The sequence below is a fragment of the Nelumbo lutea genome, chromosome 3 (assembly GCF_056320005.1).
Source record: "Nelumbo lutea isolate HS-2025 chromosome 3, American lotus-T2T, whole genome shotgun sequence".
Taxonomy (NCBI): domain Eukaryota; kingdom Viridiplantae; phylum Streptophyta; class Magnoliopsida; order Proteales; family Nelumbonaceae; genus Nelumbo; species Nelumbo lutea.
Genome location: NC_142686.1, coordinates 54,320,972 through 54,338,766, shown reverse-complemented (window position 1 = coordinate 54,338,766; position 17,795 = coordinate 54,320,972). Strand labels below are relative to the sequence as shown.

At 39.2% G+C, this 17,795-nt stretch overlaps 1 protein-coding gene across 6 annotated transcripts in view; it reads right to left on the bottom strand.

Moving 5' to 3' along the window:
* LOC148865031 (rab GTPase-activating protein 22-like) overlaps positions 1–15,601 on the bottom strand; it is a 53,368-nt gene extending 37,767 nt beyond the window's left edge. For 4 of the 6 annotated variants that reach the window (XM_088979768.1, XM_088979767.1, XM_088979765.1 and 1 more), the window contains exons 1-2: positions 15,125–15,601; positions 14,687–14,782 (exon numbers count right to left, since the gene is read on the bottom strand). In XM_088979768.1, coding sequence (XP_088835894.1) covers positions 14,687–14,782; positions 15,125–15,238 — 210 coding nt within the window. In that variant the 5' untranslated portion in view covers positions 15,239–15,601. The remainder of the gene's footprint in view (positions 1–14,686; positions 14,783–15,124) is intronic. The other 2 variants (XM_088979770.1, XM_088979766.1) reach the window with 1 other exon arrangement.
* Positions 15,602–17,795: the final 2,194 nt, after the last annotated feature.

The following is a 17,795-nucleotide window of genomic DNA, read 5'->3' as shown; positions in this document are numbered from 1 at the left end:
TTGGGCAAATCATGCAGTGGCCAGTGATGGTAGTTCAAGATAAGATATCCAACAAGCTGATCAAATGCCCTCTACATCTACGGATCTCTCCGGGACGGAGATGATGAGTGTCCCACATGATGAGTATGAGCGGTTTATTCAATCCACCTCTCAATAGAATGCAACTACTCTGCACATTCAGGTATGGCTTGTCTTGCATCCAAACCCACCTCCTAGATTATCGACTCTGGAGCTTCCGATCATATGACTGGGACTTCAGGTGTGTTTTCCTCCCTTTCACAGTGCTCCACGTCACATTATATTACCCTTGCAAATGGTTCCACATCCTCCATTTGTGGTGTTGGTAATGTTGACATAGACCCTTTATCCCTAACCTCAGTTTTATATGTTCCCAAATTCCCTTTTAATCTTATGTCTGTTAGTAAGCTAACGAAATCTCTTAATTGCTCTATCACCTCCTACCCCTCTTCTTGTGTTTTTTAGCATCTCAAGACAGGGATGAAGATTGGTGGAGGGCATGAAGCTGGTGGACTGTATTATCTTGATGGTGGTGGTGGTTCATCAACAACTCTTCAAACATATCTTTCTCCTCTTCAATGGCACTATAGACTTGGTCATCCATCGCTTAAAGCATTGAAGTCACTTATTCCATCGTTAAGTCGTCTTTCTGTTTTGGATTGTGAGTCGTGTCAGTTGGGGAAACATCATCGTGTTCCCTTTAGTCCTAGGGTTGATAATCGTATGTCGAGTCCTTTTTCTTTAGTTCATTCAAATATTTGGGGTCCAAATAAAATAGTGTCATACAATGGTTACAAATACTTCGTTATTTTTGTTGGTGATCATTCAAGGAAGACATGGCTTTACCTAATGAAAGAAATGAGTAAATTGTTTTCCATTTTCCAAAAAATTTATGCTGAAAGTGCTTGTGTTTCAGTTTTATTGTCTTCACTTGAGTCTATTTGTTTAGATCCCCTCAAACCTAACACAAGAATTTGGACCCTAACCCGAAAGGTTTTTTCACTTGCTCCTCTTTCTTCAAGTCCCTTTGTTCCACTTCTGCACCTCAGAATTTCCCAGTTAAAGAATTTTGGACTAGGCCCATTCCCCCAAAAGAGAAGACCAAATTGGTGCTTATCCCCTAATTGGTGTGTTCTTTGTAAATCTCAGAATTGGGGGGGGTGACAAGAGATAACTTATTTTATACAAACTATTTTCTGATCCACAAAAGATAACTTATTTTATTAGAATTAATTAAAGCAGTAAATAATACAATTTGATGACAGGGATGTCATCCCCAAAAAACTTTCAAGCCACAATTACAAAGAAGTCCAAAAGGCTAACAGGTTCCCAAGCCCAAAGTAAATCAGGTTACAACTTTGCCAAAACAAACTAGGTCTGTCAGCTCCTTGCTTTGCCAAAATATCTGTGAACCCATTTGCAGTCCTTATCCAGCCAAAAGTAGAATTGAATCTCTTGGATAGGGTGTCAATTTCCCTGAAAGCATCTCTGTATTTCCAAGGAGCCGAGCTGAAATTCTTGGACCAAGAGATGACCAACTGTGAATCTCCTTCAACTCCCAGTTCCCTTAACCCAAGTTGTACTGCAAGCCATAATTTCAGCCGGGACTGAATCTCCAAAACCAATTGGTCCTGAAAACAGGTCCACCACCACTCCTTGGTGGTTTCTAAAAACACCTCCTATTCCTGCCCTTCCTAGATTACCCAATGAGCTACCATCAAAGTTCGGCTTTAGCTTGTTAATAGACGGAGGTTTCCAAACAATTCTTACACTTTCTATAGGTCCAACTGTTTGTGCCACTTCAGTCCAGGACCTTATTTTGTCATTTGTTGAGAATTCTCGAAAAAGATCCAAAGTTTTGACCCAATGTGTTGTTCTTACTGTTATAGATTCAATCAGTTCCTCCTTTGATTTGCTCTTCTCATTAAAAATTCTCTAATTTCTTTCTTCCCATACAATCTAGATCAACATTGCTCTTGTTGTCCTCCACATAACTCTTCCTCTCTTCTATTGCCTTAAGAAAATTGAGTTGAATAAGCCTACCACATCCTGTGGGGGGTTCCCATCTACAACCAAACAGAGAACAAACGGATTTCCAAATACAAGACACAAAAGGGCAGGTGAATAATAGTAAATGAGGAAGGGTCTCACCATTTTCCTTGCAAAGGATACATACATGAGGAGAAGGGAACTTATTTGGCATTCTTTTCTATAGAAAGTCATAGGTGTTGATCTTCCCAAGGAACACTTCCCAACAAAAAGCTTGTACTTTAGGAGGGATAGGTCTGCACCAGATTTCTTTTACTAGGAAATTTTCCCCCAAGGGTTCTGACAAGACAAGATGGTTAAAACAGGAAGCACAAGAGGAAAGACCATCAGGCGAGGGGAACCAAATTCTTCCATCTGGAGAGTTAGGGTCCAGAAAAACATTTTCCAGCTTTGACAGTAAGACAACAAGGGAATCACACTCATTATCTCTCAAACCCCTAAAACCAAAATCCCAATCTAGACCAAGTTCCAAGGGTAAACCAAATTTTGAGACAGCTCTGCCTTGTAATTGGATAAGGAGAGTAAGGAAAATTGCAGTTTAAGCGGCAGATCCCCAATCCAAAGTACATTTTAGTCCTGTGGAGATCTAGGATGTGAACCTCCTATTTCTTGCCTTTTGTTTTGGTGCCAATTGTGTATTTCCCCATTTCATATTTTAGGATGAGGTCTTTTCAAATTTTAGGCTTTATTTTTTTTTCTAAAGAAGGTAAAATATTATACCGCATTGCCACTATAGAAAGCTAAAAAGTACATCAACCCATGTATAATGAGATCCTGTACATTGGGAATATACAAAACAAAGAAGTGTCATCCAAAAAAAGATCCAACTTGTAAAATAGAACTATGTTGGATGCCCTGAAATATCCTGTATACACCCAGCCAAGAATAAGGCAAACCTATGAAATTACTTTTAACTTCCTCTAAGACAGAAAACCTGTAATCGAATATACAATTATTTCTTTCCTTCCATATTGTCCGGATGATGACAGCTGGGATAGTATTCCATAACAATTTACCCCTGCCATTCAGACCCTTGGTTGTCCTTCCCTATAGAAGTTGAAAATTTAACTCTGGAAAGCAGAAATGTATACCAAAAAAGACAAAGCCATTGATGAAAGCTGATAATAGAAGCCACAATGTATGAAAAGATGATTTGAGGACTCAGGGACATCCTTACAAAATGGAGCAAAGAGTACTAGACAAAGGCATCCCTCTTCTTGACAGTCAGTCTTTGGTTAGGCATTCTTTTTTTTTTTGAAGATATAAAAAACTATTAAACAAAAAGAAGACACAAGGAAAGGTGATATGCAATCATCCGAAGGAAAAGAACAATCCAAGGAAAACCCAACAAAGATAAAACAAAAGCCAACCAGCCAAAACCATCCCAACATGGCCAACCCCTCGAAACCCAAACCCCTTCCAAAAATATACAAAAACGATACAAAACAACTGACTGAATACGACCCCAATCATCAAAACAAACAATACCAACACCTTTACAAGACCTCAAGCACCCACAACCACTACCCAACAAGAGACCCAAAACAAAAACCAAGCCCCCAAATGACTCTAACTCAATCAAAGTCACTTTTATGTTTTCTTACTATATTGTTGAGCCCAATGCCCAAAGGAGCTCCTTTTATCCTTGCAAACACCTTTGATGCAGCTATCTGCTATTGACTTTTTCTATTTTTCTGATCTCTACATCTTCTAGTTGTGTTTAAAGTATTAACCCCACCTCAACCTTTTCTATATCTTTTCCTTTTGTAAGTATCAACCCCACCCCGACTCTTCCTTCTTACACTCTCACTTCCCCCTCCCTCATTCCCTGCTCCTTTCTCCCCTTCTTTCTCCTCAACTACACCATTATCTCCTTCTCCTCCTCTGTCCCCTCCTAGCTCTTCCTCTTCTCTTGTTTCCTTCATCCCTTCAACCCCAATCATCTCATCTCCTTGAATGATCTCCCTCTCTTCCTTGACTCTAACTTCATCTCTTTCCTGCACAGTCCTAATCACCTCTTCGCTATTCTCTTCATCCACGCCGTTAGAGCCTTCCTGAATGTCTCCACTGTCCCCCTCTTTTTCCTATTGAAGACCATTGTCTTTGATTAGGCATCTATCAAGGGCTGCAGTCCAATTTTAGGCTTTATGGAGATTACGTATAATTGTTTAGGGACCAATGGATCCTTCTGGTAGTGATTTTGAGCAGAATAGTGACTTCAATCTTGTTTCAAGTGGTATTGGGAGACCATGAACATCAAGGTAACCACTATGAAACTTGATGGGTCCAATTATTTAGAATGGACACAATCTACACATATGTATATCGGGGATTGTGGGAAGTTAGGTTACCTCACTAGATCTGAGATAGAACCAAAATCAAAACACCCAATATAAAACAAGTGGATGTAGGATAACCTTATAGAGACGTCTTCGTTACTGAATTCTATGCAACTGCATCTAAGTAGAAGCTATCTGTGGATAAGAATTGTACAAAACATGGGATGGTGTTTATGAGATATTCATAAGCTTTAGATGTTTGAATGAAAGGAGAACAACCTTAGATGAAGGGATAAGTCTTTGTCTTTATATTTTCTACTTCAAAGTCATTATGGCTGGAAATTGGTCATCTTGAAATTGTAGTGTAGGAAGATGCTAAAGATGTTGCAACTAATAAAATGTTTCATTTGGTGAGGTGCGATTGGGTTTGTAGGGAAAAGAAAGAGGGGGATTTGGGAATCAAGAGGGTGAAGCTTTTAATCAAGCATTATTGGAGAAGTGGGTATGGAGGTTTGAGCGGGAGAGGGAGGCTTTGTGGAGGAGGGTAATTGCGAGCAAATATGGTGTGGTGAATTTTGGGTGGGATCCAAGGGAGGCATCTTCTTCTTAAGGGGTAAGTGTTTCGAAAGGTATCATGACATTCCAAGCTTCAGTAAAAGCTTTTGCTACAATGGAAGGTGGAAGATGGGTATAGTATTAGATTTCGGAAGGGTGACTGCTTAAATGTGGGGAAGCTTTGTGAGGTCTGTCCTTAGATTATATAGGCTGAGCAGAAAGAACATCACCATTGGTAATAGATTTGAATGGAGGGAAGATGAGGCGTGATGGTACCTCCTTTATGTTTTATTTCCTGGTAGCTGAACTGTGGATGATGCTTTGTCACCTGCTGCATTGTACCTTCTCATTTAATGAATTTTATTTTTTATTTATCTTTAAAAAAAAGATGCTAAAGATGTTGCAACTCATAGATTCCTCAGCTTTGTAAAGTATGATTAGTATTCCAGGGACAAGATCTTGTTTTGGGAAGACATGTGGGCCTGCAAGCTGGCATTTAAGGATTATTTTCCTTCCTTGTTTTCTGAGAGATCATAAGCCTGAATTGGTGACGAACTTTTTGCAAATCCTTGATAATGTCTGTTTGAACACGTCAAAATCCGATAGGCATGTTTGGTGTCCTCATCCAAAAGGGATTTTCTCTTGTGCCTCCTCTTCTTTATGCTCTTCTCCCTCTCTCTAGCTCTTTACTTTGAAAGAGTTTTGAAGTAGACCCATTCCCCCTAAAGTTGGTACTTTCTGCTTGGAAGTTTCCCATGGGAAGATCAATATTTTGGATATTTTACAAAGAAGAAGACCTCTTCTATGCTTGACTCCTAACCAGTGCATTCTTTGCAATTCCAATGGAAAGAGTTGTTACCACCTACCGAGGGTGGGCCTTGGCGTAATGGTTGGGTTGCTCCATTGTGACCTGGGTGACCAGGGTTCTAATCTTGGAAACAGCTTCTCTATATGTACAGGGGTAAGGCTGCGTACATCTGTCCCTCCCCAGACCCCACATTGGCAGGAGCCTCATGCACTGGGCTGCCCTTTAGAATTCTTACCACCTACCAAACTCCTATCCTTTTTCTGCAGGCATTTCAGAAAGATTTTGTTTCTCTTTATTTGGGTGCAGGTAGACCTTGCCATTGGAGATGAACAAGATTTTTGACCCTTCCACATTTAGTTGACCCAAGAGAAGAGGGAGAATTCTTTGGAGGTGTACAAGGGCAGCACTGATTTGGATCTTTTGGGAAGAAAGGAATACTAGAATCTTCCTTCATAAATAAAGGAGTGTGGAAGTGGTGATGGAATGTGTTAGAGTCGATTAGAGAGGGGTATTTTGGTCTTTTCCATTTATGTATGGTGTTAGCTGTATGTCTCCTCATATGCAGCGGCATTTCAGTCTTTTGAAATTTATTTTTCAAGGCTAAGTATATGGTCGACTGGGCTAGACGAATAGTCTATCAGTTCGACACTTTCTCTTCCTTCTTCTTCTTCTTCTTCTCTCCTCTTTCTCTCTCTTCTCTGTTTGGTTGAAAACTTTCATGGTATCAGAGCGCCATTATTAGAAGTCGACTGCAACTTTCTCTCTTCTCCTTCTTTATTTCCCTTTTTTTTCTGGTGTGAGAAATCTGGGTTAGAGAAGAAACCCAGGTCTCTGTGGCAACATCTAGAATTTTGTGGCAGTAGGGTTTCTGCAGCAATACCTAAGGTTTCACGACAGTAGGGGTTCTGCGGCAACTTTTTTTTATGGTGTGAGAAATCTGAGTTAGAGGACTATGAAGAAACCCAAGTTTCTGGTTCTGGTGACAGTAGACAACTACAGCAGTTCAAGTGAACAAGAAACCCAAGTTTTTTTTTCTGTGTGGACTGCTGTCACTATGTATGACAGCTGTGGTGGTCGAGTAGGTGTAGTGGGGTCTGAACCCTCTAATGAGCAGTTTCAAGAGGGATTCTGGGTATTTTAAATCTACCTGTGCGCAGATCAGTGGAGTTCAAAGTGGCCGAATGCATGCTAGGGCAAGCTAGTGGTGACTTTAAGTGTGTTGGTGTGGAAGTTGAAGGACAGTAGTGTAGTAGCTGAAAGTTCTCTTTTTTGTGTGTGTGTAACGGGCAGAACCAGCTTCGTAGAGTGAAATGGCATTGGTGGGTGATTCGAGTGGTGACCAGAAATCGAGTGTGATGATATCCTCTGATTTTTTAAGTGTCCAAATGACATCCATCAAACTCAACGGTAAAAAATATGTTCCGTGGGCCAAGTCAGTGGAAGTGTTTCTGAAGGCCAAGAAGAAAGTGAAACATATATGGGAGGAGAAACCGAGTCCTGAATCCCCGGGTTTTAGTGATTGGGAGCAAGAGGATGCTTAGATCATGACGTGGTTGTGGAACACTGTGGAGCCTAAAATCAGTGTTAACTTCATTTTTTAGATACAGCGAGGATATATAGGAACATGCCAAGAAACTCTATTCAGGACAAGACAACACTACAAGGGTTTATCAGCTTTATCAAGAATACTTCAGTTTGCAGCAGGAAAATCAGACTCTTGAAGAATATTATGCCAGCATGAAAAATCTTCGGAATGAACTTAACGTCTATCATCCCTTAACCTCAGATGCTAAAATTCAGCAACAACAAAGGGAACAACTTGATGTTACGCGGTTCTTGGTGGGACTGAAAACAGAGTATGAACCTGTCAGGGCACAAATATTGGGAGGATCTGCTCTCCCGACTCTAGAAGAAGCATTTGCCCGTCTCCATAGGATATCTCTTAGTCCCTCAGAGGATAAAATAACTTCCGAAAGATCAGCACTGGTTAGTACTCGAGGTGGTTCTTATGGACAAAGAGGAGGTGGCTGTACAGTTAAGGGGGGCCGTGGTAATCCTATGGGTGGTCGTACCAGTGGAGGAGGTCGTGATTCAGGGGGAGGCCATGGCAGAGGAAGGGGGAGCACAACAAGGAAGTGCACACACTGTGGAAGAGGACACACAGTTAACTTTTGTTATGATTTACATGGCCCACCATCCACATAGGCTAATCATGCTGCTGTTGGTGGTAGTGAAATCATTGATACTCAACCAGCTGATCCAGCATCTTCTACAGTCACAACTACTTCTAGGAGGGAGATGATGAGTATTCCCAGAGAGAAGTATGAGAGATTTCTTTAGGCCACTTCACACCAGAACACTGCCACCCTTGCTCATTTAGGTATAGCTTGCCTAGCATCCAAACCTTCACCCTGGATAATTGACTCTGGAGCCTCTAATCACATGACCGGGACTCCAGGTGTGTTTTCCTCCCTTTCTTCAACCTCTACATCAAATAATGTTACCCTTGCTAATGGATCTACTTCCCCCATCTATGGTGTTGGTAATGTTACCACTGCATCTCTATCTTTGTCTTCTGTCTTATATGTTCCCAGGTTTCCTTTTAATCTTATGTTTGTTAGCAAACTAACCAAATCTCTCAATTGTTCTATCACATTTTATCCTTCCTCTTGTGTTTTTTAGGATCTAATGACGGGGAAGAAGATTGGTGGAGGGCATGAACCTGGCGGATTGTATTATCTTGACGGTGGAGGCTCTACAGTTATGCTTCAAACCTCCTTGACTCCTCTTCAGTGACATTGTAGACTCGGCCATCCATCTCTTAAAGCTCTCAAGCTTCTTGTTCCATCATTGAGTCATCTGCCATCTTTGCAGTGTGAGTCGTGTCAGTATGGGAAACACCACCGGATTTCCTTCAGTCCGAGAGTAAATAGTCGTATGTTAAGTCCTTTTGATTTAGTTCATTCAGATGTTTGGGGTCCAATTAGAATTGAGTCATACAATGGTTATAGATATTTTGTTACTTTTGTTGATAACTGTTCCAGAATGACATGGCTTTATTTAATGAAAGAAAAAAGTGAATTATTTTCCATTTTCCAAAACTTTCATGCTAAAGTGCGTACACAATTTGGTGTTTCACTTAAAATTTTTCGTTCTAACAATGGTAGAGAGCATTTTCTTTCTTTCTTTCAACAATACCTAGAACAACATGGTATAATTCATTAGACCTCTTGTGCCCACACTCCTCAGCAAAATGGGGTAGCTGAAAGAAAGAATAGACATCTACTTGAAACAGCCTAGTCTCTTCTTCATCGCATGAATGTTCCAAAACGATTATGGAGTGATGCAATCCTTACTACTTGTTTTCTCATTAATCGCATGTCCACGTTCATTCTTGATGGTCGTTCTCCATTCTCTATCTTGTTTCCTACTTTGTCTCCATTTCCCCTGACACCCGGGATCTTTGGGTGTGTATGATTTCTTCAGAATTTTGGTCCTAGTTTAGACAAGTTGGATACTCACTCTATTAAATGTATCCTCCTTGGCTACTCTAGGACCCAGAAAGGGTATAAATTCTACAATCCTATTACCCGGAAATCCTTTGTTTGTCCTGATGTTACATTTTTTGAATCAGTGCCATACTTCTCTAGTTTTGATATCTATCCTTTGCCTACGGAGGTTCCTCTTCCTCTTCTAGTTGATGATTCCATTCCGATGGTTCCCCTTGTGCCTGGGTCTCCCCCGGTCCCATTATAGGAGCATCCTAAACGACCACCAATTCGTCAAGTGTATACTCATTGACAGGGACCAGCACCTCCACCACCTTCTACTCTGGCGGCAGATCCAACCTCTTCCACAACTGAATTGGCTTATGATCTTGACCTTCCTATTGCATTGCGAAAAGGTAAACGTAGTTGCACACTTCACCCCATATCCAATTATGTTTCTGTATCTCACCTTTCTGCTTCCCATCGCTAGTTTATTACCCTGTTGTCCTCTGTATCCATTCCTAAGGATGTTCAAGAGGCTCTTACATCGCCAAGGTGGTGAAAAGCTATGGAAGAGGAACTCCCTACTCTTCATCACAATCAGACATGGGAACTCGCCACTCTTCCCCCACGTAAGCATGTTGTTGGCTGTAAATGGGTGTATGTTGTTAAGTATCTACCGGATGGAAGACTGGAATGCCTGAAAGCCCGTTTAGTTGCAAAAGGGTATTCTCAACTTTATGGTGTAGACTATGTTGAAACATTTTCTCCAGTTGCAAAGATTGGCTCCGTCCGTATGTTAATTTCCTTAGCTGTCATGCATGATTGGCCTCTATTTCAGCTTGATATTAAACATGCCTTTCTCCATGGGGATCTTCTAGAGGAGGTGTACATGGAGCAACCACCGGGGTTTGTTGCTCAAGGGGAGGATGGTAAGGTTTGTAAGCTCAAGAAGGCAATTTATGGGCTTAAGCAGTCTCTCCATGCTTGGTTTGGAAAATTTAGTGAGGTGGTGAAGGAGTTTGGAATGAAATAATGTCAAGTTGATCATTCAGTATTTAGCTATGACCCTATGGCCGGGAAGATCTTGTTGGTAGTTTATGTGGATGACATAGTCATAACTAGTAGTGATAAAGTTAGGATTGAAAGATTGAAGATCTCCTTACAAGATCACTTTTAGACAAAAGATCTTGGGAAGTTGAAGTATTTCCTAGGTATAGAAGTTGCTAGATCAAAGCAAGGCATAAACCTCTGTCAGTGGAAATATGTACTTGATCTGTTGGAAGAAACAGGGTTACTAGGTGCTAAACCAACTGAAACCTCCATGGAGCTGAATGTGAAGTTGGGAAGTGACACAAGTGAATTGTTTGATAATCCTGGAATGTATAGAAGGCTAGTGGAAAACTGAATTATCTAACTATCACTAGGCCTGATATCTCATTTGTTGTCAGTATGGTAAGTCAGTTTACGTAGAGTCCTCGGGTACCTCACTTGGATGCAATTCTTAGGATTGTGCGGTATTTGAAAGGGGCTTCAGGTCGTGGGTTACAAACCAAGGGATAATCTTGAAATAGTTGGATACACCGACACAAACTGGGTTGGATCTGTATCAAACAAAAGATCCACTACAGGTTATTGCACCTTTCTCGGAGGAAATCTTGTGACTTGGAAGAGCAAGAAGCAGATGATGGTAGCAAGGAGCAATGCAGAAGCAGAATACAGGGCCATGGCACACACTATATGTGAACTAGTGTGGTTGAAGAATCTATTGTAGGAAATTGGGTTCTCAGTAAACAAACCCATGAAGCTATACTGTGACAATCAGCCTACAATTCACATCTCATCCAACCCAGTTTTCCATGAGAGAACTAAACACATAGAGGTAGATTGTCACCTTGTAAGGGAAAAGGTCATCAATGGTGTGATAAGGATAGAGCATGTGAGAACAGTGATCAATGGGCAAATATGTTCACAAAAGGGATGAGTTCAGGGAGAGTGAGCTACATATGTAACAAGCTAGGATTATATATATATATATATATATATATATATATATATATTCTCCATCTTGAGGGGGAGTTTTAGAGTCGATTAGAGAGGGGTATTTTGGTCTTTTCCCTTTATGTATGGTGTTGGCTGTATGTCTCCTCATATGCAAGGGCATTTCAGTCTTTTGTAATTTATTTTTCAAGGCTGCTGGGTTAGACAAATAGTCTATCAGTTCAACACTTTCTCTTCCTTTTTCTCTCATATGCAGGGGCATTTCTTCTTCTTCTTCTTCTTCCTCTTTCTCTCTCTTCTCTATTCGGCTGAAAACTTACAGAATGTAATTGTAACAAGGGTGATTCATTGGGTAAAGACCTTAAACATTTTCTCTCCCTTCTCCTTTGATGACATTAGGAGAAATTGGGGCTTAGCGACAAGAAGTTCTTCAGAGAAGGAAAAGATTATTCCCTTTGGCCACCACCTGACGAAGACTTTATTGAACTAAATTTTGATTGGAGCAGTCAGGGTAACCTAGGCCCTTTGGTTGTTGGGGTGTTTTCAGGAATAGAGAAGGAATTATTGTTGCACTATATTTGGGACCAGCACGTGTTGGAGATTCAATTAGAGTTCAACGTCTTGCTGTACTCCAAGGGGTGCAGCTAGAAAAACAATTGAATTTTGGTAATTTGGTCATTAAAGGAGATTCTAAGTTGGTAGCAGGTTGGCTAAGGGACTTGATGGCAGTGCTATGGACTTATAAGGAGGAAATCAAAAGATTCAAATGGATCATAAGTATGGCTATAAGAATTGGATGGGAAAAAGAACAGCTAATGGGATGGCGTATTCTCTAGCCAAACAAGGGGTTAATAGGATTCAGTTGTAATTTGCTGCTTTGTTCAGGGAGAGGTTGCACCTTGTACCTCTAAAATGGCAAACAGAGAGATTATAGTTGACTATAGTAAAAATAAAGAATTATGTACAAGATCTTTTCAGCAATGACATAATTCATCATTCAAAAGGAAAAAGGAAATGGTGTACACCATGGAGATCTAAGAAAAGAATATGCAAGGTCATCCCCAAGCTGAAAAATCTTTACAGCTACACAAGGTTCCAAAGATAAGGATGCAAGCTATGTGTATAGTTTTGAATCCTGGTGTAGCTAGATCAAATAGCAATGGCTCTTGTATCCTTAATATCTATCTCAAATTGATAATGCAAGGTAACAGTAGTAAATGAGTTTCATTTAGAAGGTTCCGTAACCTTCCCTAACCTCTCCTAAATTATGCACCCCATCTAATGGCATTAACGGAGAAGTTCCTTGAAATGGCCTCTTTGATCAACGAGAAAGGCCAGGTCTCCACCTTGGTAGAATTTGCTCACAAATAGGTCTACTAAAAATCTAAACTATGTCTCCCATTCTATCCAAATGAAACCATCAATTGCAAAAGGTTGAAGTCTCTTACTGGAATACCTATAAAACCTCCCCTTAGCCTCCTCCACAAAATCATGCCAGGAAGCAATTCAGGTGCATGTGTTAGGAACCAGGCCAACCCAAAATCTCTTCTTGTAAACAAGCTAGGCCCACTGCAGCCATGTCTGAGTTTTTTTTTGGATCAATAAAAGGAGATTTTATTAAAATCAAGTTCAAGTAGTACAATAAGATGGGAGTTTTTTCCATCCCAAAGACAGCTTTATAATTTATAATGTTGCCCAAAACATTTGGTGCCCATCTCTCCCTTGTTTATCCAGACCATCCACCATCCCATTTGTTGTTCCTCTTACCCATTTAATGACAACATTCAGCTCCCTCGTTATGCTTAATATTGCCTGAAAAGTATGTTTGTAGATCCACGGGATTTGAGAGTTACATTTTGTCTAAGAAATGACAACCTGAAAGTCCCCTTCCACCTCCAAGTTGTTGAAACCAAATTACTTAGAAAATTTTAAACCATGGAGTAGTCCATACAGCTCAGCTGTTAATGCATTACCATCTGACAAGGATCCCAAAAACAAGGCTAACACCTCTCCTTCTGTGTCTTGGAAGACTCCACCCAATCCAGCTGCATCTTGATTACCAATATAACTTCCATGAAAGTTGACTTTAACAAAGTTGGTTGCTGGGGATGTCCAGTCCATTGTTACTCTTTCCTTGACCTGAGCCAATAGTTCCATTTCCAAGTTCTCAAAATGTCATTTACTGAGAAAACTTGGAAGGGTCTTCACCCAATGTGCAGCTTTAATTTTAATCGTGTCAAAGATCCCACCTCTGCTCTACTCTTTTCAGTGAAAATCCTCCCATTTCTTTCTTCCCAAACTGTCCATAACATGGCTGTCCTCTCTGTTCATCACCCACATCAACTCTAACAAAAGATATGAAAGATGGATCCTCCGTGAAGAAATGATTTTGTGATCAAGTTCTCTCTATATTTTATGTGAAATGATCATATCAGTCCATTTAGACTTAATAAGATACCACAGTTGACTTGTATTTTTCATCCATGGGACATATATTCAACTTGTACAATAGAACTGTTGTAAATTTATCTATAAGATAGTCAAGAAAACCTTGTCCCAACTATACAGGATCAGCCACATGATACCTGTTCCACCATTCTGCGCTGCTCAGTGCCATATCCATTGTTAAATTATGGGTCCTGAAATCATTTCTGGCTATTTTAACTCATGTCCTTTTTGGCTTGCCCCTAGCTCTTCTAGGCCCTTCAACTAGCAGCAGATCACATTTTAAAATTTGGCATGCTTCCCACCCTAGTAATAACTAGTTATTGAACAAATAGGGAAATAAAATTGAATAAATTGGTACAGATATTACTTTCTCCTTTTTCTCTTAAGCTGACAATTCATTTCAAAATTTAATGGGAGAACTTTACCTGCATAACTATAGATTGGAACACCACTGGAACTATATGATTATCATAGGACCTTGGAAAATGAGAAAGGAAAGAGTGCATGAACATTTAGTCTTAATAGCTTTCCAATTAGTATCTTCATCATGCATTTAACATGGAAATTCATTAAAAAATGGAGTTGTTTCTGCATATGGTCCACATTCTCTCCAAGTGTAAAAAGTAAAAGAGTAATAAGAAAGATCCATAACTTCTTTACATTCTCAAACTCCAGTGTTCTAATTGCTATATAGGAGAATAAGTTTCAAGACCAGCGACAGCAATTGCACAATGTCTCAACATACTCTTCCCAGTACTAAAATATCATATATAGAAGCCATACATCATTCATACTATTTGAACATGGTATATATCATTGAATATTTTGATCAAGATCTCCAAACAATGTAACATTGCTAACATGATTTGTTTCATGTAATAAGTTGCAGCATTTGATGGTTCCACTTTAGACCAGAACTATTCCTTGAGCAATTTCTAACTGTCTATCTCAAATAATGTATCTGCAACCAACATTTTGTTATTCATTGGGTTTCAGAAGTAAGGCATATAACTAAATAACTCAAGGATGGGAATACTTACCCCACGTTGAATCCGCCTAAGAACTTTTGCTATATCCAATTGACCATCTTGTGAGAATGCAGAATTCCACTTTCTTGCACTAAGAGTCTTACCAGCCTATGGAGATAGAAGGAAATAACACAGCCAAGAACAAACAACCACAGAAATAGTCAATTATAAGAACTCAAAAGAAGACAAGAAAGGCATAAACAGATTACATTTTATAAAGAATAGAACCCCGAATCTATTTTTCCTACAAACTGACGATTATAATTTTCTTCCTTCTATATTCTGCTCCTCATAAGCAATCAATGACATGCTTCAAGCAACACTAAATTCGAATGTCTAAGCACAGAAACCATAACGATAGAACAAGTAAACCTTCTCCATAATGTGAACGAGAGAAATCTTATAGGCAGCATTTCGATATATAGAAGAAGAAGAAGGAGAGACACGAACCCTGAGCTTAAATCGGGTTTTCGGGACGTCATCTTGATATTCTGGTTTAGTCGCATAGAAAGAATCAGACTCCCCTGAATCTACAACTCCACAACAAGCAACATCACCACCCATTTCAAGTAAACACCCAATTCACTTCCAAATTAATGGTTTCAGCCTTCCAGGAAACCAATTGCAAGCAACCCAGAGGCTCAAACCCAAGATTTCTCAATATTTCACAAGCATGAAAGGACCATCAATCCTCATAACTCGAAAACTTGAATCTTCGACAGCCTAATTGATTTCTCAGACAACCCAAATCCTCAATCTTCAATGCGTAAACGACAAATCCTAGGAGAATCAATAATTTATGAGCGATCTCCGGAGCATAAATTGTAAACCGTAAACATTCCTTTTAAGGTTCGAAGGACGGTAGGAACAAAAAAATGTAATCAGTACAGGAGAGATGAAAATGGGTGTCAGGCGAACCTTCTGAGCAAGTGATGAACGTATTAGTCGGGCTGCATTCACTCGTTCCGTGTGGGTCCCACGCCTATACGTTGGAAGTGGAAGTGTGGAACTAATCGTCGATTCGTCAGGTGCAGCCGTGCAGGGTTGCAACTTGGGCGAACTCAATCTGAGCCCGGTTCGATGCACTGGTTGGGTTAGGTTTATCGGGCCTGGGCCTGAAAGGTGGGCTTTTTTATTCTTTGTTCGCAAGTAGGGTTGCAACTTCGACAGGATTAGCCCAAATCCGGCTCAAAATATTATAAAATATGTATTACTAGCGGTGATTCGTTCAATGCATGCGATGCTGTATTTCTATTTTTTTACATATAGAATAGTAGAAAAATATTTCCTTTTATTTTTTAGTTATTAAGTTTCAAACTTTCATTTTCATTAGCTTATATATTAGGAGAAGCACATAAAACAACTGTTATGGCTCAATTGATACCTTATCTATTTAGTTGTAATAGAGACCTGGGTTACCTCCTATTCCAAAAAATGTGCTTTAACATGAGATTAATAATCAAGCTAAAAAAAATAATTTCAAATTGAACTGATGAAGATAATCAAAATTCACATTTAGCTCTTTCTTACTACATTTTATTATTGAACCTAAACAATCCATTAAACAAATATATGTTAAACTAAATTAATAAAAACAAAGTGAAAAGGCTGAATCCAAGGGAAAGAAGCAATGATTTGTTTAGATTGGTTCACCCCATGTATTGGTGGGCAAATTTGGGTTTTTAGACAATAATTTGAGTCCAAGTTAAAGTTCATATTTAGATTTACCCTTAATCTAACCCAACCCATTTAATTTACACCCTACTTTATTAGAGAGAGCCAAAAGGGATTAAGGGATATTTAAGAGAAAAATAAGGGTTTAATGGGAAAGGGAGATATTACAAACATTCACTATTAAGGGGTGTGTGTGTGTGTGTATGAGAGAGAGAGAGAGAGAGAGAGATTTATTAGAGAATAAATATGGATTTTATTAGAGAAAATAAAAACCCATGAGGTTTTTAATGATTAAAATAAAAATAAATGTGCACATGTGTGAGAAAGGAGAGGAGGAGGAGGTACGTGTGAGCTCTGTGGTGAGAGGACCCTCACCTCCCTTCTTTCCTTTTTCTCTTTTATATATATATAGATGGGTGTTATATTGTAAAATTTATATATGAAATATAAAATATAAATTATCATGTAAAATAAATATATACAAATGTATAAATAACATATATATAAATATTTTTCACACACACACACACACACACACATATATATATATATATATTGCAATATGTTGAACCAAACCTTGATTAGTAAATGTAGGTGCCGTTTAGCAAGTCCTTTTAAAAAGATATTCTAGCAACCTAGATGGCCAAAAGACATTGAGTTTTGGGGTCTAGTATTTAAAGACAAAGACCGTTTGGTAAGTGGCTCAATCTATTAGGCTTTTAAAAATGCAATTAGAGGCTATCTATCACACAGAAAGACCAAAAAGCTTCATTTGAAGCTTCTCAAAATTTGGTGTTTTTGGTCTACTTGGGTCTTTCCACGCACATGTCTTCTCATCTTTTCAACTTTTGGTTACCAAACGGAAAATGACCAGTTTTCAATCTTCCAACCTTGTTGAAGCCCAGAAGACCGCACGGAAAGACTTGCCAAACTTCACCATAAAATAGGTTGATTCCAGCATTGAGATTTGTGTTTATACTATCACAACTAGTATAAGACATTGTAAATTTATGAGTATAAAATTGAACTAAGTTTCCATCATTTTATTTGTACAAATTTGCATTTACACTAGTGCATGCACTTTTGGGAGTGCTTATTGTTTTTAAACAGCCTTTTCAAAGAAGTGCCTATGAATATGACCTTGTTAAATGAGCAACTTTTGGGTGTTTGATGTAATGTTTTAAATGGTTTTTTCTTTATAAAGGCACTTCTTATGGGTGTAAATTGGGATGGGACACGTGTCTACCATTTTGTGTTAAGCATAATCTACACCCCGAAGCCAAGTTGGGCCTAGAGGTAAGGCCTGCATCTCATAAGGGCCTATGCCAACCTGTATAGGTGTAACACTACTTTATTTAACCATTGAGTCTAAAATTGCAAATAAACAATATAAAAGAGAAATACTTTGTCAATATTTTTTAAATTTATTTTCCATTACCTCAACAAT